The sequence below is a fragment of the Gracilinanus agilis genome, chromosome 2 (assembly GCF_016433145.1).
Source record: "Gracilinanus agilis isolate LMUSP501 chromosome 2, AgileGrace, whole genome shotgun sequence".
In the NCBI taxonomy this organism is placed as follows: domain Eukaryota; kingdom Metazoa; phylum Chordata; class Mammalia; order Didelphimorphia; family Didelphidae; genus Gracilinanus; species Gracilinanus agilis.
In genome coordinates, this window is record NC_058131.1 from 509,150,496 (window position 1) to 509,176,534 (window position 26,039).

Sequence of the window (26,039 nt, forward strand, 5' to 3'; positions counted from 1 at the left end):
AAGCAATTTTTCATCTCTCCACTTATTAGACACAATTTTTCTAAATTGGAAGAGACTTCAGAGGCCTTTTATGTAGGCAAACCCATAATCAAACTGGAATCACTTCTGTTCTCTTCTAGTGACCAATTGGCATCTGCTTAAAGATCTCCATCCTACTTGTTGTTGTTGTTGAGTTGTTTTGGTCACCTCTGACATTTTATGACCCTATTTGGAGTTTTCTTGGCAAAAGTACTGGCATGGTTTGCCATTTCCTTCTCCAGCTCACTTTATAGATGAGGAAACTGAAGCAAACAAGGTTAAGTGATTTGCCCAGGATCAAGTGTCTGAGGCCAGATTTGAACTCAGGAAGATGAGCTTAAATTTAGACTTTAGTTTAAGTCCTAGATTAATTTCTGCAAGTGGGATCCTGGGCAAGTGACTTTTGTTCTCTGACTCAACTTGCTAATCTTTAAAATAGGGATAATATTATCTGTCCTCCCTACCATTATAAAGGTCAAATATATAACAAAATGTAACCTAAAGGAGCCTGGAGTTCAAGACTGACCACTGACCCATAATGATGGTATTATGGTGGATAAGTCATTTAAAGTCTCAGTGCTCCAGGCAATTCTCTAAGAATATAAATTGCAGAGTAGGTGTGAGCCTGATTTGGTAGAGTGAACAAGACTTGCCAACTTTCTCTGAAACTGTCCCTTCTATAATTACTTAAGTTCCAGTAATTTCCTTTATATTTATATATCACAATTTGTTTGGCCATTCCCCAGTTTTGGGTACCCTTTTATTTTCCAGTTTTTTGCCACCAATAAAAGGGAGCAGCTATACATATTTTTATACACATAGGTCCTTTCCCTCATTCTTTGATCTCTCTAGGGGTATAAGTCTAGGAGTTGTATTCCTAAATCAATTGTTTAGCAACTTTGAGGGCAGGTTCCAAATTGTTTTCTGAATGACTGTATACATTTACAGCTCAACTAATAGTGCATCAAAGTGCCTATTTTCCCAAAGCCTTTCCAACATCTGTCATTTCTCTTCTTTGCTAATCTGGTGGGTGTGAGGTAGAATCTCAGTGTTAATTTTATTTGAAATTCTCTAATTAGTGGTTTAGACCATTTTTCCTTGGGCCGTAGATAACTTGGATTTCTTTCCTTAATAGCAGTTATTCATATTTTTCACCTTACTTATCAATTGGGAAATTACTTTTATTAATTTGTATCAGTTCCACATTTGTTTTAGAAATGAGACCTTATCAGAGAAACTTTACAGCAAAGATTTTTCCCAGTTAACTGATTTCTCTTCCTTTAGTCATATCTTTACTTTCTCTACTTCTATTGTTTTCTGCTCCCCACCTTCACCTAAGCCACCATCCTTTCTCCCTCTGCCCTAGATACTTCTTCCCATTCATTTTCAATGTTTCATTTAAAATTGGAAAAGAGAAATGAGAAAAGTCAGAAAGATGTGAGACTTCAAGATCTTTTTGTGATGATCAAAGTTTTACAACATGCCAATTGGAAAGCGATGCATTTAGTAGCCACTAGAAAGAAAGTCACGCTCTCCACACTTTGGATCAAGAACTGCTGGAGGCCCAACAAAGAATGAATGAATGTCTTATTTATAAGGTTAATATTGAGCATCAATGGAACCAATTAATCTGGTTTAGTAACTATTGACATTTAAATTAATTCATTTCAGTAGAAAAAATAGTATCATTTTAAAGCTTCTTTAAGGCCTCATCAAGGTTTTTGGTTTGACTATTTATTCAAATTTACCTTCCATCTTATATCAGCAGAGTTAGTATGTACTTCATTCTGTAGGTTCTATAGTAAAGGTTTCCATGAACTCTTCGGCCTTTCCTCTCTGTTTTGCTCTATATGCTTCCTTCTATTATACATTTCTGGTTCAGGGGATCTAGATTAGGAGAAATAAGTAAGTAGAATAGCAGAAAGAAAAGAAAAAAGACACCATAACCAGTGGAATAATAATATCTTTAATTTTAAAATTGTTTAAAGGCAAACTACATATTCAATGTAGGAATAAAGAAGAGAACTAGAAAACTATCCTTTCATTTACTTGCAATATCTTTATGTTTTTGGTGTCATTTAGAGCAAAAATTTTGAGGTTAATATGTAAGTTCCTCTAGAGTCATATATCACCTTTTTGATTGTTGGACAAGGATTTCACATTTAGAGTATCAATATCTAAATTAAAGTTTTACATATGGGTACAAACTCAGTACTTCTTTTGGCCAAAGGTTTCCATCCCAAATATTTACAATTTAAAAAAAATTCTAGTACCTAATGGGTTAACCTGTTATCTGGAATTTTTACTTTTATGGAATGGCTTGTTAATGGAAGATAAATTAAGTATTACTATCTTAACATCTATAGTTAACAGATATTGATTAAAGAGCAAGAAAGTCTTCATAATGATCATTAGGAATATTTGTTACTTGTTTTGTTACAGATATTATCATGTGGTACATTGTCAGTAATTATTAGGAAAAGCTAACAATGTTTGGCAGAGTTAATATCCCAAGAGATTTCAACAGGAGAAGATGTTGGATTGAATCTAAATAAGATTAAATTTAATTGGAATCACTGCATGATTTACCCTCAGTTTCAAGACATTTATTTTACAAGTTCATTACAGGGAAGGCATAGCTAGCAATTCATCTGAAAAATGATCTGAGGGTTTTAGTGGACCACAAACTCACTATTAATGAACAGTGTGATATGGCAGCCAAAAAAGCCAATACAACTTGAATTCTGTTCCAGTGATGGACTATGTGTGCTTTCTGGCGTGCAGCCCAACAAAGTTTAGGGATATTTATCATAGATAAGCCATCCATTAATTGTTCAATGCCTTGGTGATAGCAAACCATGAAATGTAGAAAAATACAAAATGATTCTTAGCGGCAGAAGGATAGAAGAAAGGGCCTAATTAATTTTTTATTTTGGAAATTTTTAATATTTTACTTTTTCAAATTATATGTAAAAATATTTTAAAATTTCCATTAAAGTTTTTTAGAGTTTGAAATTCTCTCCCTTCTCCCCTCTCACCAATCCTCTGAAATGGCAAGCAATCTGATATAGATTATACACATGCAGTCTTGCAAAACATATTTCTATAATAGTCATATTGCAAAAGAAAATACAGACCTCAAATCCCCAAGAAAAATAAAGGAAAAAAATGAGTAAGGCTTGGATCTGTATTCAGATTTTATCAATTCTTTCTCTGGAAGTGGATAGCATTTTTCATCATAAGTCCTTTGTAATTGTCCTGGATCATTATGTGGTTGATAACAACCATCATTCACAGTGGATCATTATACAATATTGCTGTTCTTGTATTCATTGTGTTTTGCTGCTTCACTTTGTATCAGTTCACGTAAGTCTTTCCAGGTTTTCCTAAAAGCATTTTGCATGTCATTTCTTTTATTTATTTAATAACATATATTTATTTGTTTGTTTATTCAGCTATTCCCTTATTTATTTATTTGTTTGCTTATTAATTTATTTTCCCTGCATGTCATTTCTTATAGCACAATACTATTCCATCATTATTATATGTCACAACTCATTCAGCTGTTCCCCAATTCGTGGGCATCTCCTCAATTCCTGATTCTTTGCCACCACAAAAAGAGCTGCTATCAATCTTTTTCTATAAACACATCCTTTCCCCAGAAAGGGACTAATTTAAATGTTATTTTAAATATGTGAGGTTCATATCCAGTGACCAATATGACTTTTGTTGGATAAAATGAATCCTGTAGGGGGCAGCTGGGTAGCTCAGTGGATTGAGAGCCAGGCCTAGAGACAGGAGATCCTAGGTTCAAATCCGGCCTCAGACACTTCCCAGCTGTGTGACCCTGGGCAAGTCACTTGACCCCCATTGCCTACCCTTACCATTCTTCCACCTATAAGTCAATGCACAGAAGTTAAGGGTTTAAAATAAAAAAAAATGAATCATGTAAATTTTGACATTTTTGATATAATTGAAACCCGAGGTTGAAAGGAAGTTGCATCAAAGACATGTATGTCCAGAAAAGGAAGTATACTGGCCATGTAGTGGGATGATCAGTGTAGATAGCCCATTAATTCTGACATTATGCCAAGAGATCTCACACAAGGCTTCTAGCACATTAAATGAATCTCCCATGAGAAGCCATAGAAAGTTTGCCATCTGCACCATTGGAGGGAGTTACCCTTACTGATGAGATAATATGCTGAACCAAGTATCCAAGTGAGGAAAATTAACCATTAGAATTATCCAAAAGAGGATGGGTCTCTTTTGTAGGCAAAGAACTTCTTCATTGCCTTTTCTTAAAGACTTCACAAGAAAAGACTGGCTGACTGCTTCTCAAGGATGTTGGTGAGGGAGATCTTGTTTTGGGATAAGTTGGAGAAAATGATCTCTGAGGTTGCTGCCAACTCAGAGATTTTGAATTCTGTGATTATTGTTCCCTTCCTTACAGATCAGAAAACTGAAGTTAAAAAAAAAAACAACAACAAAACTGTGCGATAAGCTCATAAAATAGTCTTCTTATGTGGATTGAGTCAAATGCTGGAATATTTCATAAATGGAAGGGAATGGTTGTGGTATTAGTTCTCTAATCCATTTCATGGAACACTGCGGACAAAAAAATCAATCCCGGAATAACCATCCTTCGGGTGATGAGACTCTGCACATAGCTAGGCTGATCCTTGGACAGCAGACATAGTCTGTTTCAAGAAATGTTATGGGAGCCTTTCCAGTCTGGAAAAGTTGACACTGCTCTGGCAGAATTGCTGAAAGCCCAGGAGCAATCTCCATGCCCCAATGAGGCATTAAAGGAAGACATTTGTGGAAGAATTAGAGAAAAGCTTCTAATACTTTGGATACAGTCTCTATGGGCTATTTCCTGAAAGACATGGAAAAGAATTGCATGGGATAAGAAGGTTGGATGAATTGTGATTTGTGCCACAAATGGAGGGAATTCTTTTGAAATATGTATTTTTGCAATACATACAAAGTTCTTTTTAAAAAACAACTAGCAATCTAGGGTTACTCAACAGGGTGTCTCCAAAGGCTTAGTACAGTTTTACGCTATTAAAGCTTAATAAAGCATTATAATGGACACTCTATAATGTAACTCTTAGTCACCAGAATATAACATTCCTTGGCTATCCTGGACAATAAAGATTTTATATTTTTTGGCCCTGTTTAAATATGGAGATGAACAGAGAGGCTCTAAGACTGCAGCATTCTAGTTGGCAGAATATAAGCTCCTTGAGGTTGGGTAGGATTTCTTTTTTGTCTTTCTAGCACCATGCCTTCAGCATGATAGGAGTTTGATGAATATTTGTCCTTATCCCAATCTCTGTGCTGCCCAGTGTGTTTTGGAAAAAAAGAAAGAAATGCAGCAGGCCATATGGAAAGGATTTGTGAAATAATAATACTATTTCTACCTCCTAAAGTCGCTGCATGTGTCCAGCTGAAAATCCTGGCTGCAGAGACCAGCCCTTCACGATCCTGTACCGAGACATGGACGTGGTATCAGGACGCTCTGTTCCCGCTGACATCTTCCAAATGCAAGCAACCACCCGGTATCCTGGTGCCTATTACATCTTTCAGATCAAATCTGGGAATGAGGGCAGAGAATTCTATATGAGGGTAAGTGTTTTGTGAGTGGAGCGCTCCTAATGGTAATTATCCTTCAGAGCTAATGTGGTTTTTCTAGTCTTGACTTCGAGGATTTATAGCACTGTGTTTATAGAATTGATATTCTTGGGGTTGGGGGGGCAGGTGGTAGGAGGAAGGGGCAAGGAAATGGCATGGTGTGATGGAAAGAGAATTGGACTAATAGTCAAGGGGCTGGGAATCTAGGCTCAATTCTGCCTCTAACTCTTTGCATGACCTTATCTCAGTCCTTTCTTCTTTGAGTCTCAGTTTCATCATCTGTATAATGGGATGGTTGGGACAGATAAGAGATGCCAAATATTCTTCTCCCCAGCCTGCAATACTCCAGACTATGGTCTGAACCAGATTAAAATGTGATTGGAAAATATTTAGCAAAATAAATAAAATACAGTAGATCACAGATAATATGTATTTTTTAAAAGTTAATATGTAACTCATATGCTACAGTATGGTTTAGTGATGCAGTTTCTATTTGAATTTGGCATTGTTGGGGTAGATGGCTTCTAAGGTCCCTTCCATCTCCAACATTCTTTGTTATGTGTTCTAATTTTTATCCTTAGGTCATTTCTAGCTCCAAAAGTCTATGCTCTTGGGCTTTTCTTGGTTCTAACTGGTGAAAGTTGAAAGAACACTGGATTTAGAGAAGGATCTGGATCTTAGCCCCAGGTGTTCCACTTGGTAATTAAATGATGTTGAACAAGTCACTTAGCCTCTTTAAGCCACAGTTTCCTCATCTGCAGAATGGAGTATTCAACTTCATGAGGCCATTGTGAGGAAAGTGTTTTGTAGAAGTATTATAATGATTAAGGGTCTTTCCAGTACTAACATTCAGTGATTCTCTGATAAAGCAAACATGGTTCAGGCAGAGATATTTATTGTACTTCCAGTTTAGGGAAAGAAGTACTGTCATTGTGAAATGATACAAAGGAGACAATATGCCTTAGGGATTTTATTATCTTATAAATGGAGACAAGACACAGGATAATGCCTAGATATTACTAAGTCTTCTGTGGGAATATATATATATATATATTTTTTTTTTTAAATTTAAAATTTTTTATTTAATTAATTTAGAGCATTTTTCCATGGTTACAGGATTCATGTTCTATCCCTCCCCTCCTCCAACCCCCTCCCATAGCCAGTGCACAATTCCACTGGGTTTTACATGTGTCATTGATCAAGACTTATTTCCATATTATTGGTATTTGCACTAGGGCAGTGGTTCCCAAACTTTTTTTGGCCTACCACCCCCTTTCCAGAAAAAATATAACTTCGTGCCCCCTATCACATACTATTACTGCCCCCTTACAGTTATTCATCACCCCCAAATGCACCTGTGGCCATCACCGCTTCTCCTGGATTGCTGCAGCACCCTCCAGGGGGCAGTGGTGCCCACTTTGGGAATCACTGCACTACGGTGATCGTTTAGAGTCTACATCCCCAATCATATGTCCCCAGCAACCCATGTACTCAGGAAGTTGTTTTTCTTCTGTGTTTCTACTCTGTGGGAATATATTCTTGATAATTCTACTCCATATTTTCTCCTACCTATCTTCCCTATCCAATCATTTCATGTCCCAGGCTTGATACTTTCCCTTCACAATACAGCTAAGGGTTATGGAAGTAACTGTAAGGAATTGGGGTTAGAATGGGCAGTTTTGTGATGAAAAAAAAAAAGAAAGCTAACTGTGAGATAACAGTGAAAGCTCATTCCCACATAATCCCCAAACCCATAAACAGTTACTGATGCTTAGTTGATTTACATGTCTATTGAAGGCTTTTGAGATACACAGCCTAGAAGATTATAACTGTGTTTTTGCCACATATTAGTTATTTTTTTAATATTTCTTAACTCTGAGGATCTTTCAAATACCAATTCACAACTTTCAAGGGATGTCCCTAGAGGCTTTCAGTAATTGCTGCCCTTGATGGTTACCTCTCAGGTCACAGACTGAAAACTTCTGCTAGGTACTAGTAATATGAGTTAATATATTGCAGTCTCTCCCAGAGCCATAACTACCCAAGACTGTCTGGGGCAAATTCATTAGGAGAGGACACAGGCTGATGCAGAGGACAGTCCCACCAAGGATGGTATGAATCAGTTGGGGAAGCTTGTCCTCCAGGATCCCATGGAAGAAAGCTTCCTTCTAGGAATGAGAGATGGATTATATTATGTAGGGAAATAGAAGAGGACAGGATGGTAATGGGAGGTCCAGTTCGACTGGCATATACTTTCCAGTATGTGGATGGATGAGATATGAAATGAAATTAGACAAGGTGAGCTAGAGCTGGTCTTTGAGGCAGCAGGGAATAGAATGCCAGGCCTGGAATCAGCAAGACCTGAATTCAAATCCATCCTCAGACACTTCTTAGCTATCTGATCCTGGGCAAGTCACTTCACCCTGTTTACCTCAGTTTCCTCATATGGAAAATGAGCCGGAGAAGGAAATGACAAACCACTCCAATATTTTTGACAAGAAAACCCCAAATGGGAATACAAAGAGGTTGTTTTTTTTTTGTGAGTGTGTGATTTGAAATTTTTTATTTAATTAGTTAATTTAGAATATTTTTCCATTGTTACATGATTCATGTTCTTTCCCTCCCCTGCTCCCACCCTCCTCCTATAGGCAACAATCAATTCCACAGGATTTTACATGTGTCATCGATCAAGTCTTATTTCCATATTATTAATATTTGCATTAGGGTGATCGCTTAGAGTCTACAGGGGATACAAAGAGTTGGACATGACTGAGAATGAGTCATTTGGTAGAGGACCTTAATATACCAAGTTGAAAAGTTTCTATTTTGTGCTATAAATTTAACTATAACTGATGGGAAGTGCTGCTTCTTATTAATTATGTGAGACTGGATTATTAACTTATCTGCTCTGGCCCATAATTTCATCATCTACAAAATGGGAGGGTTGGACTAGACAACCTCTACATTCCTATGTGGATAATCTCTAGATCTGTATATCCAGCTCTACTTTCTCTCCTGAATTCTAGTCCAATATTACCAACTGCTTTTCGGAAATCTCAAACTGGATATCCTATAAACATTTCAAACTCAGCATGTCCAGAACAGAACTCATTTTCAAATATATCACTGTCCTCCCAGTCACTCAGGCTCATAACCCTGGTGTTATCCTCGACTCCTTAGTCACACTCCTTGTATATCTAGTTTACTTTGCTTATTACTATACTTCAGTAGCTTCCTGTTGTCCCTAGGATAAACTGGATACTCTTATGTTTGGCATTTAAAGGCCATCATGAGCTATTCCCAATCTATCTTTCTAGTCTTACTATATTTAACTTCCTCTTCTGGATTCTTTGATGCAGTCGTACTGGTTTTCTCTTTGAATCTGACAAAGAACACTCTATATCCTTCCTATTTTCCTTCAAACTGGCCAATCTCCTTTCCTTTCCCCCATATCTGAAATTCATTCCCTTCTCTTCTCTGCCTCACAGAATTCATCTCTTATTTCAAGATTCAATTCAACACCACCTTCAACCTGAAGATTTTCCTGATGCCCCCAATTATTAGTGTCTACTTTCCCCAACTACCTCGTATTTATATTTTTTCTCTTCATTCTGTAAATGTTTACATTTGTACTTGATAGAACGGCAAGTTCCTTGGGATGAGAGATTGTTTAATTCATTGATTTTGTATCTTTAGTGTCCAGCAGCAAAGCTCCTGGCACATAGTAGGTGCTTACTAAGTATCTGTCAATGGTCATGGATTATTGGCTCCCTCAACTCTTCTTACTGCATGTTGGACCTACTATTTTTATTAAAATTTGACTGACATTTTCTCTCTTTTATCAGCATGAAGACTGCTTTATATATATATATATATGTATATATATATATATATATATGATTCCAAAAATAGACACACACATTCATAAATACTTAGCAGCCTTTGTTATGTATACTCTAAATTCCATATTCAGATATCATCTTCTAAATCAGCTGTTTCCTTCCCAAACTACTTTTTCTGTTTTGAAGCTCTTATCTTCACTTGGCAAGAATGATTAAAATGAGGGGAAGCTGGGTAGCTCAGTGGATTGAGAGCCAGGCCTAGAGATGGAAGTCCTGGGTTCAAATGTGGCCTCAGACACTTCCCAGCTGTGTGACCCTGGGCAAGTCACTTGACCCCATTGCCTACCCTTACCACTCTTCTGCCTTGGAACCAATACTGTGTACTGACTCCAAGACAGAAGATGAGGGTTTTTTAAAAAAAGAATGATTAAAATGCCAGTTAGTCTATAAATATTTAAGTGCCTTCTATATTTTAGGCATTGTGATAATTATTATTATTCTCATTTTTCAGTTGAGGAAACTGAGACAGATAGAGATTAAATTATTAGCTTGGGGTTCACATGACTAGTAAGTGTGTCTGAGGTCATATTTGAACTCAGATATTCCTGACCCTAGGCCTGGCATTTTATTAACGGTACCACCTAGGTGCCTCATAGAATCCAAGGAAGAGAGACTAAGGTTGGATATACAGATTTGGAGTTCATCTGTATAAAAGTGGTTATTGAGGCCTTGAGAGTGGAGGCAAATGTCAAGGAAAAGAGTCTAAGTTGAGGAAGGAGGCAGATTTAGAGGAGAAGTTCGAGGACAGAGATATTGAGGATATCTATGTATAGTGGACAAGCGGAAGAGAACCATTAAAGCAGGCAGAAAGAATAGTCAAAGAGGCAGAGGAAGAACAAGGAGAATCCAAAGAAGGATAGAATATTGAAGATATTGAAGATATAGTTATCAACAATGTTGAATGCTACAGAAAGATCATAGAGGAAAAGGTAATTAGGTTTGATAACTACATTTAAGAGTACATTGTTAATCTTGGAAAATTTTTAGAAAATGAATACAGATTGAAACATACTATTATTCACTTTATTTCCCCCATGAATTTTTCTCTAGTGTAACCTATATTTGTCTTTTTCATAACATGACAATCAGAGAAATATGTATTATATGATAATATATGTGCAACCTATGTCATATTACCAGCCTTCTTGAGGTGGAAAGAGGAGTGGGAAGGAGAGAAAGAACACAGATTGCAAAATGTCAGAAAATGAATGTTAAAAATTGTAATGGAATTAATTGACATGAAAGCTGGAAAAAAATTTAAAGAAATAAACTGTTGGTGATGGAAGCCAGATAATAAGGGGTTGAAGAAGGTTGTAAGGCAGTGAAGACAGTTAATATGATTATTTTATTCTGAGTTTTTAAAGTAAAAAGGAGAGATTTAGGATGATAGTTTGAAGTGATGTGAGGGTAAGAGATGGTTTTAATAAAACAACAACAACAAAACAAACACCTTACCTTTTTTTTTTTTTTACCCTTGTACTTCAGTGTATTGTCTCATAGGTGGAAGAGTGGTAAGGGTGGGCAATGGGGGTCAAGTGACTTGCCCAGGGTCACACAGCTGGGAAGTGGCTGAGGCCGGGTTTGAACCTAGGACCTCCCGTCTCTAGGCCTGGCTCTCAATCCACTGAGCTACCCAGCTGCCCCACCTTACCTTTTAACTGCAAACTGTGTATTGGTTCCAAGGCAGAAGAATGGTAAAGGCTAGGCAACAAGAGTGACTTGCCCAGGGTCACATAGCCAGTAAGTATCTGATGTTAGATTTGAACCCACAACCTTCCAACTACAGACCTGGTTCTCAAACTGCTGAGCTACCTAGCTGCCCCCTAGAGAAGGCTTTAAAATAATAGAGAAGACCTGTAGATTAAGGGGAGGGGGGAAAGTCCATAAATGAGAAACTTATAATGAGAATAGTGGGAAATGTTTGGTAGAAAAATGTCCTAGAAGAGATGGAAAGCTCTATTTTTTTAAAAGTGCTGTCAGAAGCCTATAGTCAGCCAGTGAAAAGGAGACTCGTTAATAAGACAGCTTCTTTTTATGTAGTGCTTTATGGTTACAAAGCATTTTCATGTAATTATCTAATTTATTCCTCCCAATACATATCCTGAACAGAAGTGCTGCTGGTGTTTTTAATCCTCATTTTACAAATGAGGGGACACACTCAGATCAAGTGAGTTAGCCCACAAACATTGGCTTTATCTGGACTAGAATCTAGATTTCTTGACTGCAAGTTCAGTCTAGTTTGAAGTAAACTGTTGGTTCCCAATCTGTGGGCCAAATACTTTTGGTGGGGAGATAGTGGGGAGAAGAGTTAAGGAGGGAAGAGAAACACCAAAATCATTTCAGGGGTCTTCCTGTACCAAGCACATTGGCATTTTTTTAAACCTTTTTTCCAATAAAAAATGCAACATGACTCATGTAAATATTACAATTTAAAAAGTGTATATAAATGTTATCCAAAATAAAAATAATGGATTTGGTCTAAGCAAGGACAGTCATCTCATTTTCTAAGACAAGGGATAGATGAGAGAATAGATGAGGACCTAAAGGAGTAATGATGTTCAGAGCATGGATGACAACGGAGCTCCTCAGGGATAATTTTAATCTTTCCAGCTAAGCAGCAAATCTTCTGAGAGAGAAGTAGTTAAGACTGGAATTAAAGTCTAGGGAAAAGTATGAAGCATCCACTGTGGCTAGTATGATCAGGGCTTTATCATGTGTAGACTGGTTTTATTCCAGATACCCTAGACTCCTCCCTGCTCTCTCTGACACTTGTCAAGATCATTGCTGATGGAGCAGCGAGGTGGCTCAGGAGATTGAGAGCCCACCCTTGAGATGGGAGGTCTTGGGTTCAAATATGGCCTTGGGCATTTCCTGGACAAGTCACTCAATTCTCATTGCCTAGCCCTGACTGCTCTTCTGCCTTGGAACCAATGCACAGCATTTATTCTAAGATGGAAGGTAAAAATTAACTAAAATTAATTAAATTAAATTTATTTTTAAAATTAAACAATTTTAAATTAAATTAGTTTTTAAAAATTAAATTAAAATAAATTTAAAAATATTATTTCTGAACTAGAAGAGGACAATAGAGCCAGCTTGTTACCACCACCAAAGGACAGTGTCTCACACGGATCCCTTGAGTGAGACAAGCTATCAACTGCTAATGCTTGATGTCTCCCTCAACACATAGTGTTCTTCCACCTTTGCTGTGTATATGGTCCTTCTACCTGCTTGGGGTTTTTTGCTCTTGGACTCATTCCATGATTTCTTGCCTTCCCCTCTTGATCAACTGCTTTTGTGAGCTCCAGGTTTTGACCATAGCCCAAATTTCTATTTACTTTTTTGGACCTTGGTTTGCAACACACCCTAACCCACGCCCTTCCATCTCCAGGTGTGTTTTCTCTCTCTTTAGGCCTATCTATTGCCTCTAATCTTTGGTGTGCATTGGCCCTCTGCCTTAACCCTGGAGGGAGTAGGGTCACAGCAACTTCCTTAAATATTCCAATGCCACAAGTCAGACCAGAGGGGGAAAATGGTTGCTTTATTATAACATAAGTTCTTTTATAATTGTGTGTTATTCTTTGTATTTGTATCCCACTTAGCATAGTTCCTATCACATAGTAGGTACTTAATGTAGTCTTTATAAGTTCTAAGCATTCATATTTCAACTTCTAGACTTACTGATAAGTCTCAAAACCTGGAGTAAAGCTTAGTCCTAGGGATACCTCTAAGGAATTAAGGTTGATACATATAATGTTATTATCTTGAGCCCCCACTGATGTGATTCTCCTCCTCCCTCCTCCAGATTGTCAGTTTAGAATAAATTAGTAAGTCAGTCTTTTTTTTTAAACCCTTAACTTCTGTGTATTGGCTCCTAGGTGGAAGATTGGTAAGGGTGGGCAATGGGGGTCAAGTGATTTGCCCAGGGTCACACAGCTGGGAAGTGTCTGAGGCAGTATTTGAACCTAGGACCTCCCTTCTCTAGGCCTGGCTCTCAATCCACTGAGCTACCCAGCTGCCCCAGTCAGTCTTAAGTAACCTTTAGAAAGAGTTATTCACTAAGGTGATACAGGAAGAACAGTAAGTAGACAACATCCCTCCAAAAGCATGTGATGAATATTTTCCCACTAATACATATAAGGTCCATAGATGAACTCAAGTTTAGGAAGCAAAGGAGTAAACCACAGCTTCTGGTTCTTAGAAGTTCTTTCCTCTTATTCATGGATACTCAAGAAGTTCCCCTTAAGTATAGCAAGCCTGCCTCCAGACTATCCTTGGCTCTCAATGCAAGCATTGTCACTACTGTCCAAAGGGTCACTGGTAGGACACTAATTTCAAAAATTGTGTGAACCCTTTAAAGATTATGAGGTCCTTCTCTGGACAAAGAGGGAGGGGGAGAAGGGCACCTGGCTGGGCTGTAACCCTAGACCTCTCCTTCCCTTACAGGTGGTTCTTCTTCAGGAATTTTTATTAGAAAGCCATGCTTGCTTTAATTTCTAGAATTTTATGATTTCAGATAAATTGATACCTTTATACAGGACTCAGAGGACATGATAAAAATCTCTCAGTCAATTAGAACGGACTTCTGGTTTGACATTGTTGCACTTGATCAAATGGGCATCTGAAGAGTTTTCATATTTAGGTTAATGCCTGTGATTGATTGGATAGTTTATCACTTACTTTATTTAAAAAAATGGTTATAAAAAAAAACCATTACCTTCTGTCTTAGAATCAATACTGTGTTCCAAAGCAGAAGAGCAATAAGGGCTAGACAATGGGGGGTTAAGTGACTTGCCCAGGGTCACATAGTTAGAAAGTGTCTGAGGCCAGATTTGAACCTAGGACCTCCTGTCTGTAGACCTGGCTCTCAATCCACTGAGCCACCCAGCTGCCCTCTATCACTTACTTTAAATGGGTTACAGTTGAGTAAAATAATTAATCAATCAATCAATCCTTGTTAAGTTTTTTTTTTTTTGTCTTTTCTGACTTCTTGACTTCACTTGGGATTTTCTTAGTAGAGATACTAGAGCTGTTGGCTTATTTTCTTCTTCAGCTCATTTTACAGATTAAGAAGCTGAAGCAAATGGGGTATATGAGTTGCTTAAGGTCATACAGCTAGGAAATGTCTTAGGTCTTATTTGTACTCAAGAAGATGAGTTTTCTTGAGTTCAGCACTGGCATTCTATCCATTATGCCACCCAGCTGTCCTCAATCAGTCCTAACCTTATAGTAGTATTATTTTAAAAAAATCTTTCCCTTCCCCCTTAGAATCAATTCTAAGTATTATTTCCAAGACAGAAGAGTGCTAAGAGCTAGGCAACTGGGGTTAAGTGCTTTGCCCATGGTCACACAGCTAGAGAGTATCTGAGGCCAAATTTGAACCCAGGACTATTTCATCTTTTTTCTTGGCTCTCTATCCATTGAGCCACCTAGCTGCTCCTCACCCTTCTGTTAATAAGTGCTTGTTGTTGATTAATTGAGTAGAGATCTTTAGAGCTCAAGTAAAATGAATAGTCTCAGTTAAATGTTTCAACTATTAATGTGTACTGAGCTTCCAGACTAGCTTATCAGTTAAGGAGTTAGAATTCCCTGAAATTTCTAGACCTTCACTCCTAGGAACTCCCTGCATCTTGGGCTAAGATGGCTGGAATATTATCTTGTCTGTTGGGACTAGCTGCCACTGGGCAACCCGTTACCTTATAATGAAATATCTTCTAATCATAATATGGAGGAGTTCCTTCAGGAGATCATGGATTTTCTTTTAACTTGAAAATAACTGCCTATTGGATTCACTGGCTAAGTTGTAGGAGCAGAAATATGGCAAAGAAAGGCCAGTTCATTAAGGCATGACAAAAAGTCAGGATTTATCAATACATTTAACCTGTTCAATTTAAAAATTTTTTAGAATATTTGGCAAGGCCCACATGGGATGAATTGAAATGAGGCAGAGTCCCTAAACTAGGGCGGGCATATTGACTGATCCACACTCATCTTGTAATACACCCATACAGTATCTTCAGTTGTGCCCCAAACTACTACTATCCCTCCAGCATTTTTCCCTTTCCATAAACAATGTACAACACAGAAGAGCCTCTCTAGGTTGTGGGATACTAGAGCTGACTCATAGATAACTTGGTTCAAGGTACTATAAAAAAAATGGGGTTCTTCATATTTTATCTTACCTACCTTCATGGATAGATGGGGAGTTTTGAGACAGACTCCTTTCTTTTAGACCTCATTTCAAAGGAAAACTGCAGCCTTCCCAACACTCTTCTTATTCCTCATCCTTGAGATTAAAGTCCACAATGATCAGTATTGCAAGTCACAGGTTTGGTGGAATCTGGAGCCTCAAGGGATTTAATGGATTTGACCTCCATTTAGTAACTTTAACTTTCTGCTGGGATCCGGGGATTATTGGGATAATCAGCAGGCCTCTAATTCTTTCTGGATCACAGATCCAAGATACCAAGTTTTTTCTGGTTCAGTGTAGCAATATTGTAATTGCTCAGCCTTAATATCAGTCATTCACACACTCTCCAGTACTTCCTGGCCATTTGTTGCCATGATTTTCATAATTTGGACTTTGCCTCAAATTTAGGAAATGTTACAGTCTGCTCAGTTTATTACCAGAAGCATTGGCTACAATAGATATCTACCTCACCTAGCTAGCTACGGTCCCTGGCTGGACTGCAACCTGCCACTCCCTTGCCAAGTCTAGGAATTTTGGGACTCATCCAATTTTGGGACATATTCAGTTATCACTATATTAGCCTTGTAATTTTGCTGTTAACCTGGTCCTAGAAGCAGGAAATCTAACTAGCTAGATCTACTAATACAAGAATTTCTCAGAAGAAATATAAAGGAATCATCAAGCCTACTATATCTCCTATCGAATCTTTAATATTATTTATTAAGAAAAGGAGCGAGGAACTGAGACTCTGTTATGGTTAAAGGGTGGCTATTACGATTTGGAATCAGCATTGGACTAGTTGGCTCAGATGGTACAATTTATCAAACTCGATCTTCAGGGAATGTCCAGTCTGATTTGGATCCTGCAGAGTAATGAGTAGAAAATAACCTTTAAGACCTGCCATGGCCTATATGAATACGGGAGAGTGTCACTTGGCTTGTTCAATGGACCTGCTTATTTCGGAGGTCCGCAATCTCTATTTTAAAAGATTTTATGGACCATAGTTTGGGGTGGGGGGTAATTTGGCTCAATAATATCCTCAGCTGTGCCTGGGATCTCTCTCAACATTCTGAATTCATCTGAGCTATTCTCCGGAGTCTAGGCCAACACCAACTGCCAACTGGAAAAGTAGCAATTGAAAAACAAGAGATGGAATTCATGGAGCACTTAATAAGTTGGTGCAGAGTGCATATAAATCCACCTAAAGTGGAATTAACTCTGCTGCCAGGAGATATGCAATGCCTCATCAATTTTAAATAATACCAGTGCTACTTCATTTTTCTGCAGAAACATTTTAAAGGCATTCTATTAGACACCAGAGGCAGATGGTGCATTCTTTAAGTTCGAATAGTATATATTGCCTTGTCTTTCTCCCGGCAGCAGACATCATCTCCCAAGTTGGTGAAGGTCTTCCACCAATAATATCTCACTAAATCAAAACCAAAAACTCATGGAAAGTTTCTAAGGGGGAGTGATGGTATCCTGGCCCACAGTTATGGCACTGGACCTTAAAGAGAGGGCACCAAGGAAAGGTGTGCTTGTAAATGTTTAGCAACTGCCTCTCTAGAGGGCTAATCATATATTATTTTATATTTAAATTTTTTATTTAGTTTATTATAGATAAAAGTTGCATTATTAACAATTTCCCATCAATAAGACAATAAATCAAACTTTTGTTTGTAGAATTTATTTCCGAGGCATAAATGCTCACAATGAAAATTTTATAATTAGTTCTTGGTAGTCAGTTCAAGCTGGCTCTAGCATGCCCCTAAAAGGTTATCATGCTCCTGCCATAAAATGCCATTCTATCTGTCTGATTCCTCACACCAGTGGCCACCCTTTTTTTGTACTTTCTCTCATTTGTTGTGCTTTCTCACACCTGTTCCATACAGGTCTTCTCTCTGTCCTTGGACCTTTTGCTCTTGGACACAAGTTCATGACTTCCTTCCTCGAGCTCTGGATTGGTTACCACTTGACTCCTGGCTTTAACCTCAACCCAGACTTCTGTTTACTTTCTTGAATAATCTTGATTTAAACAGGGCTCCCTTTCTTCCCAGTTGTGTTCTTTCCTCTGGGTTTGTTAATTGCCTCTTATCTCTCATACACTTTGGGCCTCCCCCAACTCCCTCACTTTTGACATTGGGCCTCAGTTTACTTAACCTTTCAACACCTCAATTTTTGTCATCTCTAAAATGAGGGGGTTGGATTTGTTGGCCTCTCGGGTCCCTTCTGGTACAAAGAACCAGAGCCTATAAAGCTACTAGCCTCCTCTCAGTTAAGCAGTTCAAAGTCTTTCAGGTGATGTAGAGGAATTTTCCATGTTTTGTGCAAAATGATACTTATGTTCCCTCTCACCTTTGTGCCTGGAAGTGCACTATTTTCCTACTCTACTGATATAATAATGGATGTAATGGATAGAGAACTGAGCTTGGAACTAGAAAGACCTTGGCTTAAGTCTTGTCCTTGAGACCTTCATAAGTCAATTAGCAACTCAATCCTCTAACCAAATTATATAGAAAGTGTCCCCCTGCCATGGGAGAGGGAGTTTCTTCACTTGGAAGTTCTGCATGCATTAAAATCACAAGTCCAGTCCCTAACCCTATTAACACTATAGATGATAGTATAGCTGAAATTCCCTCATGGAATTCAGCAGTTAAGCTATTACTAGGGAACAATGCTGGGCCAACAATCACAGCTCTGCATACACACACAGACACACACACACACACACACACACACACACACGCTTATTAAGCTCTTTCGGAACCCTGTTATTTCCAGCGAGCCACAAAGAGTGTAAATGAACTGCCTTGATGGATGACTGGTATTTATTGTTATCCAGGTGGTTTGGGGACATGCTCACATCTGGCAAAGGGGCCATAGTCACAGGATTCCAACTGTGCCAAGTTTTCTTTTATATGATCTGTATAGAGTAGAGTGACAGGGCCAAGCTGAGCTGACATTCTCCAGCCTGGCCATTTCCTGATTGTCAAACAATGCTGATCACACATGAAAACATACTCTCTGATCCAGGGCCAAACTGGGAGTGTACATGCAAGAATGAGTTTTGGGGAGAGGGGTGGCTCAGAATGCATTGGTCTGGGGTGGACCATGGACCCCCTTCCCTTTTAGCAAGTGTGGCACACCATGTGGGCAGTGTTAATTGGTGTCTCACTATCCACTATTGTCTGGAAAGGTTGGAATGGATTTTCCCTTAAAGAAATGTGTGGCTGGAGTAAATCATAAAGTTAACTTCTTCCCTCGCAACATTATTTATTCAGGTGAAATAATTTTAAAATGATCTTTACAACTCACTGAATGTAAGAAAAAGAAAGAACTTCACGAATCACCTAGTACAGTTTTCCTTCCTTTACAATGAGGAAACTGAGACCCAGAGTGATGACTGATTTTGCTCAAGGTCATATATCTAATCATACTCAGAATTCCAGTGCTCTTCTACCCCATAAAAAAGTCATGAAGTATGTAATCTCAAAGGTAAGAGTTGCCAGAAGGAGGAAGGAGTTGTCTCTCCCTCTTTCCTCTCCCTTCTCCCCTTTTTGCATCCTTAGAAGCTGTTCTACTTTTTCACCAGCAGAGAATCTGATGTCAGAGGGAAAGGGAATTAGGGAAAGATAATTTGTAAAATGGGGATAATACTACTTGCACTACCTACCTTACAGGTCTGCTATGAGCAAGTGCTTTATAAACTTTAAATATATTCAATCATCAATACAATTGGGAGCTATTATTATTTTAAAAACCTAGGGGAGAATAATAGCAGCAGAAGTCCACACGCTTTCCCTCTCTCCACTCTCACACTCTTAAGATCATAGATTTAGGGCTTGGAAGGGATCTGAAAGATGATGATCAGAGACAAGGAATAATTTGTCCAAGATCACACAGCTGTAATTTGGCAGAGTCTAGGTCTTATGATTCTCTATAACATGCAGCCTCCCACTTCTACAGCTTATAGTAGCTAAGGTCACTGAGCGGAGTGACTATGGATTTCAATGGTCATCTATATGAAATTGATCCTCATATCTACAAATATAACCCTAGTCTTTCCCTTGAGCTCTGGTCCCATGTTATCAGTTTACTTAGACATTTTGAACTGCATGTTTCATGGGCATTTCAAGAAGCATATCCAAAACAGAACTTGCTTTCCCTCTAAATCCAACTATTTTCAAACTTTCCTATTACTATCAAGCACACATTTCTCTAAGAAGTTCAGGCTTGCAACTTTTGTTTTATTCCCAACTTGAGAAAAGATGAGCTCTCTTTTGAATATGTTGAGTTTGAAATGGCTATGAGAATCCGATTCAAAATGTCCAATAGGCTGGTGATGCATGACTAGAGCTCAGGAGATCAACTAGGGCTAGGTAAATAGATCTGAAAGTCATCATAGAGATGTTAATTGAAACTGCAGGAGCTGAGACCAACAAATAAAATGGGATGAGGAGAGAAGAGAAGACAAGACAAGAGAAGAGAAGAGAGCGCAAGAGAGATTTCTAGAGGATACCCACCTTCAATGGGTATGATCTGGAGGAAGATCTAGCATAGAATCCTGAGAAAGAATAGTCAGACAGGTAGGAGAAGAACCAGGAGACACAAAAAATGAGAGCAGAGAGTTTCCAGGAGATAAGGGTGATTGATAGTTTCAAAAGTTACAGAGAGGTTGAGTGTAATAAGGAATGAGAAAAGGTGATTAAAGTTGCTAATTAAGAGATTATTTGTAACTGTGGAGAGATAAGTTTTAGTTGAATGACCAGATCTGAAACCAGAATGTAGAAGATAGAGGAGAGGAGGTGGAAGACAAAATTATTTTTTATATATAATATGTATATTTAATATTACACATGTATATATGTTATACTTTTATGTTATATATATGTAACACAATATAGTTGTATATACACATACATGAATATATGTAATTATATATATAACAATATATACATATATGTAATTTTCAAGTAGTTTAGACATGAATGTGAAGGAGTTTAAATATGGTGGAAACATGGACTTATTTGTAGGCAGCAGGGAAGGAGCAAGTAGATAGGAAGATGTTGAAGATTAGGGAGATAGAATGGATAAAAGGGGGCATCTTGCTGAATCAGATAGTATATAATTGGATCAAGGATAATGTAGAGAGGCTTACCTTATCAAAGAGTTCCTCTTCTTAATGTGAATTGGGGTGAAGGAAGAAACAGTGTAGAAAGACATCTGAGTGATATTAGATGAAAAGGTGGGGAGAAGAGGGGGCTACTGGCAAATGACCTCAATTTTTTCATTGAAATATGATGCAAGGTCCTCACCTGAGACCATGTCAGGAGAGAGTGCTTTGGGAAGCTTGAGGAGAAATGAAGTGGTTTGTGATAGCTAATGTGCTAAATGGGATAGTGAATTGATTAAGGAGGTATGAATGGAGGGTCCACTTGAGATTATGTCATATAAAGTTGTCATTGACTCAGTCAGCATAATTTTTTGATCCAAGTCAGTACAGCAGTATATGAATAGAAGCGTTATAGATGATAACCTAAGTTTGGCACTTGGCAAAGTATGATTGGCAATAGGATAAAGGATGGAGGAACTCTTGTAAAGGATAGTATAGAGTTGCACTGGTTCATCAAAGGGTAGAGATAGGGAAGAGAAGGGAGTATAGCCAGTGCAGAGTTGATGACCTGAAAAATAACTGAGGGATAAAGATATTGGAGGTCACAAGAGGATGAAGGAACCTTCTTAGGGAAAGCTGGAATAATAAAATATGATCATAAATAGAGTGGAACACATATAGATAATGGCAATATCAAAAGTACGACATTTTTGTTAAGCTAAAATGGAACTGAAGGGTAGGTAATGGGAACAGAGTAGATTGGGGAACTAGGAAGTTAGGGTTTTTGAGATAATTTCAATATGTACACTTAAGTCTTCTGGTGTGAGGGAGGAGGTGTAGTGAAGTCTGAATTAGGCACTGAACTCTTTTAAAAGGGAAGGAGAATGTTGATTGTCAGGAGTTAACAGCCAATGGAATCTTGAATGGACAAAAGTTTTGGATTGAATGAGCAATGAAGGAGGGAAGGTTACTTAGTAGTCTTGGTAATGGGAGAGTCTGAAAATGGCAATAGGGAGGAAATATGTACTCTCCCACCATGACCAGTGAGTCAAGTGAAAGTGAAGACAGGACTAGAAAAGGTGGCTAGGGATAAGTTATCATTAAGAGGGAGCCAGGCTTCATTGAGAGTCAGAAGATGGAGGGTGTGGGAAAAGAAAATGCTTAAGAAGAAAGCAGATTTGTTAGGTATGGAGCAGGCATTCCAGAAGATGCAGAGGAAAGAGTGTGTCAATCTGGAGTGGGGAATTTGGAGTGGGGAAAGGTTGAGGGAACATGCAGGGGAAGATGGGGAATGGCATTTATATGACAGCCAGGGGTCCAGAATCATTGGGATGGTAAGAGTATTGAGGGAAGTAAGTATATATTAGCTATTGAAAAATGAGTTCATGCAAAATTTCAAATGCTTGGAGAGAGATTTATTGAAGAAGTAAATGGTTACCTGCCTCAAATGTGTTTCTTGTAGACAACATATGTTAGGATTCTGGTTTTTAATACACTCTGCTATCTGCTTCTGTTTTATGTGTGAGTTCATCCTATTTACATTCACAGTTATGATTATCATATGTGTATTCCTCTCCAACCTGATTTCCTCTTTTAATTCTGGCCTTTTTCCTTTAACTCTTCCCCTCCACAACAGTGTTTTGCTTTTAATCACTCTCCCCAATTTCTCCCTCCTTTATATTACTCCTCTTCCCACCACCCCCATTTCTTATTCCCTTTCTACTTCTCCATAGGGTAAGATTGGATTTTATACCCCATTGAATCTGGCTGTTCTTCCCTCTCTGAGTCAATTCCAATGAGAGTAAGGTTTAAGTAATATCCATCACCACCCTCATCCTCTACTCAACTGTAATAGTATTTTCCTCCCTACTCACGTACCTCTTTATGTGATATAATTTACCCCATTTTTCTTCTTTCTTCCTATTTCTTAGTACAATCTTCATTTTTCACCTCTAGATTTTTTAATATATTACCCTAAATAGCTTACTACCACCCCCCAGCCCCCACCACCCCACCCAGGTATACTTCTGTTGAAGAAGTAAGTGATTAGATTTTTTCAAGGCCTTCTCTTGAGGTCTAGCCTAAAGAGAGCTTTTTGGATCTTAATTCTGTCATCTAATGTCTTAGTCATCCTTTAAAACTTTGTGTTATCTGCAAATAATTTGCTTGGGTAGTAAGCATGCTTTCTTTTAACATTATTATTTTTTGCTTCTGTTCTTTATTCTCTTTACTTCTGTGTATTTTCATTCCCAATCTATTCTCTCTTTTTTTTCCTTGGTAAGACTTGCCCTTGCAGATTCCAGTTTCTCTATTTTGCCCATTATTTTTGTTGGGCAGGGCATATATTTTACTGTTATAGTTTTCGTTTTTCTTTAAAAACATTTAGTAATTGTGTTGTGGTTCCACATTCTTCTCAAATCCACTGGGACCTAATTATCATCAAGTGTTGGATTGTTTTTCATTTGTTTTGTAATATTTATTCATTGATTGCCCCGACTCAGTTTCTAGGTCTTGAGACCTTAATACTTTTTGCTGGTCTCTGTTGATTTGTCTGCTTATATTAAAGGTCTTTGAGTTTTCATCCTTATGAGTTCTTCGGTAACTTCAGTATCTATCCCACTTCTCTTATTCTTCCTTATTGCTCACTTTCTGACTCTCTGATGGTGGTTTTCCTAGGGGCTGGATCTCAAAGCATCTCAGCCTCCTCCAACACTGGACAATTCATGGTTCTCTAGTCTAGATCTTTACTGCAAGGGATTTTTTAAGGGGCCAGATACTGAGCTCTTTCCTTCAAGCTTAGAGGAGTGCTTTATAACTCCCATAGAGGATATGCTGCCTTTTTCTCTCTGTTCTCAGTTCTCTCACCTGGCAATTCAAAGTACAGCCACACTGGTGTCAAAACAATAAGGGATGTTTGTTATTAGAACTTTGAGTCTTTGAGGTTCTGTGAAGGCGGGGTATATGAGCAGTGGAATTGAGCTTTATTTCAAACCCATCTGTCATGGTCTAAGCAAGCTTCCACAGCTTCGAACTGGGACTTGCAAGGCACTGGAGAGAGAGAGAGGGAGAATGGGGACTTGGGATTGGGTTTTGTTGTAAGCCGTTGGGTCTAGTCGTTGGGTTGGCTAGTGCAGCCTCACTGCCAGTCATGTAGTGGGCAGAGGGGAAAGGGTGCTTGATGACCTCAGTAGAGGCATCAGTTTATGGTTTCTTTTTTACCTTTTTTTTTGGTTCCCAATACCTATTCTATGGAGACAGTTGAAGTTGCTTTTTCTTTGGTATATAATTTCTGTTTTGGAGAAATTTGAGAGGTTGGGAGAATAATAGAAAATGTCTAGTCTTCCATTTTATTTGCCCCATTTGTTATATGCAAATTTAATAGCTGTGTTGTCTAAACTTTCATCTAAATGATTGATAAAAATGTTAAACAATACAGTAGAGACAAGGACAAGTCCCTAGGGCTCTCCATTAGAAAACCACTTCAATGTTTGCTATGGCCTGTAAATGACCAAAGATTACTCTCTGGATCTGGTAATGTGACACTTCTGAATATACCTGAGTTGACTTTTGAAAATTCAGACATTTGTTGTTCTTTAGTACTGTGGTATTGCCACATTCCTCATGGTGTTTCAGAGTGCCTCAACATTCACATTTGCTAACTCTTTCAGTACTTTAGACAATAGTGTCAAATTCAGAAGCTGATCCCTGTGGGCAACATAGTTATTTAGATAATGCCAAATTAACATCATGTCCTATTTTTTATTTATTTTGTTAAACACCACTTAATTCCATTTTAATGGAGTTCAGCTTCACCTTATTGCCCATGGCTCACTACTAGTAGCACATCTGTTGTCTCTACTTTAGGATATACTTTGCTGAACTTGGTAACTTGAATACATCATAGGGAACCATAAGTTCCCTCTTATTTGTTTCCAAGTTAATTTGTCTATTACCTTTTTTTAATTCTTTCATTTTAAATCCAAAACATATTCTCTTTGTCAGAGAGAATGGAAGCAAGAGTATGGTGTTTCTCTTTTGTCCATTATCATTTTCCCAACCATGCTGAGTACTAGTCTCTTCCTTTCCCTAGTATTACAGGACAATAACAATAACTAACATTCATCGAATGCTTACAATTATAACACTTTACAATTATTGATTCATTTGATCTTCCTAACAACCCTTCAAGGTAGGTACTATTATTTTTCCCCATTTTACAGTCAAAGAAACTAAGGCACAAGTTAAATGAGTTGCCCAGGGTCTCATAGGTAAGAAGTATCCAAGGCCAGATCTGAACTTCCAGCCCAGAGTTTTATGCAGTGCATCTTCTAACTGTCAAACATTTACAAAATAAGTCTTTTTTTGGGTTATCCTAAACATTCCTCACCAGTTTCAACTTATTCTGAGCTTTACTGGTCTTTATTCAGTTATAATAGGAACATGTCAAGTTTGTGTATTCATCTTCCATTACTTCCCCTTGTTTCTCCCTGTACATCTTAACATTTTTAATTGGTTAATGATTTTTGTGCCTACATTAGTCATTTTCCCTTTTCTTTCAAATTCATTTTTATTTTATTCTAGAGTTCTTCCCACCCTTCCTGGGCTGACTTGTCCAGAGTCACATAGACAATATATATCAAAAGAAGGGCTCAATCCCACATTTCCTGACTCCAAGGCTGACTCTCCTGGCCATTGTAACACACAGTCTCTCCCCCAAAACTCTTTTCCTTCCTCAAAAATGCTAAGATGCAGTGATTACTCCTCCTCAAGGTGACACTTGTTTTTACTTTAGGGCCCATTTCTTCCTTCTTGGTAAGAATCAAGTTTGGCAGAACAGTTCCACACATTGGTACTTTTACCTTTGAAGGATGAAATTTTCATTGAGGCAAACTAAGAAATCATTCTTTTTGCAAGAATTCCTTCAGTTGATCTGAATATGGCATGATCTCAAGGCCCTTTATCTTTTTGGTTGCACACTTTGGACTCTCTTCATCTTACCATTGTTCTTTCTATAAGGCGGATGTGATGGTCAGAACTGAATCCAATATGTCAGTTTACAGAAAGAAATTTTATTTTCCCTGTTCTAGACATTCTCTCTCTCCCTCTCCCTCCCTCCCTCCCTCTCCCTCCTTCCCTCCCTCTCTCTCTCTCTCTCTCTCTCTCTCTCTCTCTCTCTCTC

The 26,039-nt window shown here is 38.1% G+C and overlaps 1 protein-coding gene across 2 annotated transcripts in view; it reads left to right on the forward strand.

Moving 5' to 3' along the window:
- The window catches only part of FBLN5 (fibulin 5), a 151,352-nt gene that overhangs the window by 118,772 nt on the left and 6,541 nt on the right, over positions 1-26,039 (forward strand). For both annotated transcript variants that reach the window (XM_044665044.1, XM_044665043.1), the window contains exon 10: positions 5,454-5,649. In XM_044665044.1, the coding sequence (XP_044520979.1) occupies positions 5,454-5,649 (196 nt within the window). The remainder of the gene's footprint in view (positions 1-5,453; positions 5,650-26,039) is intronic.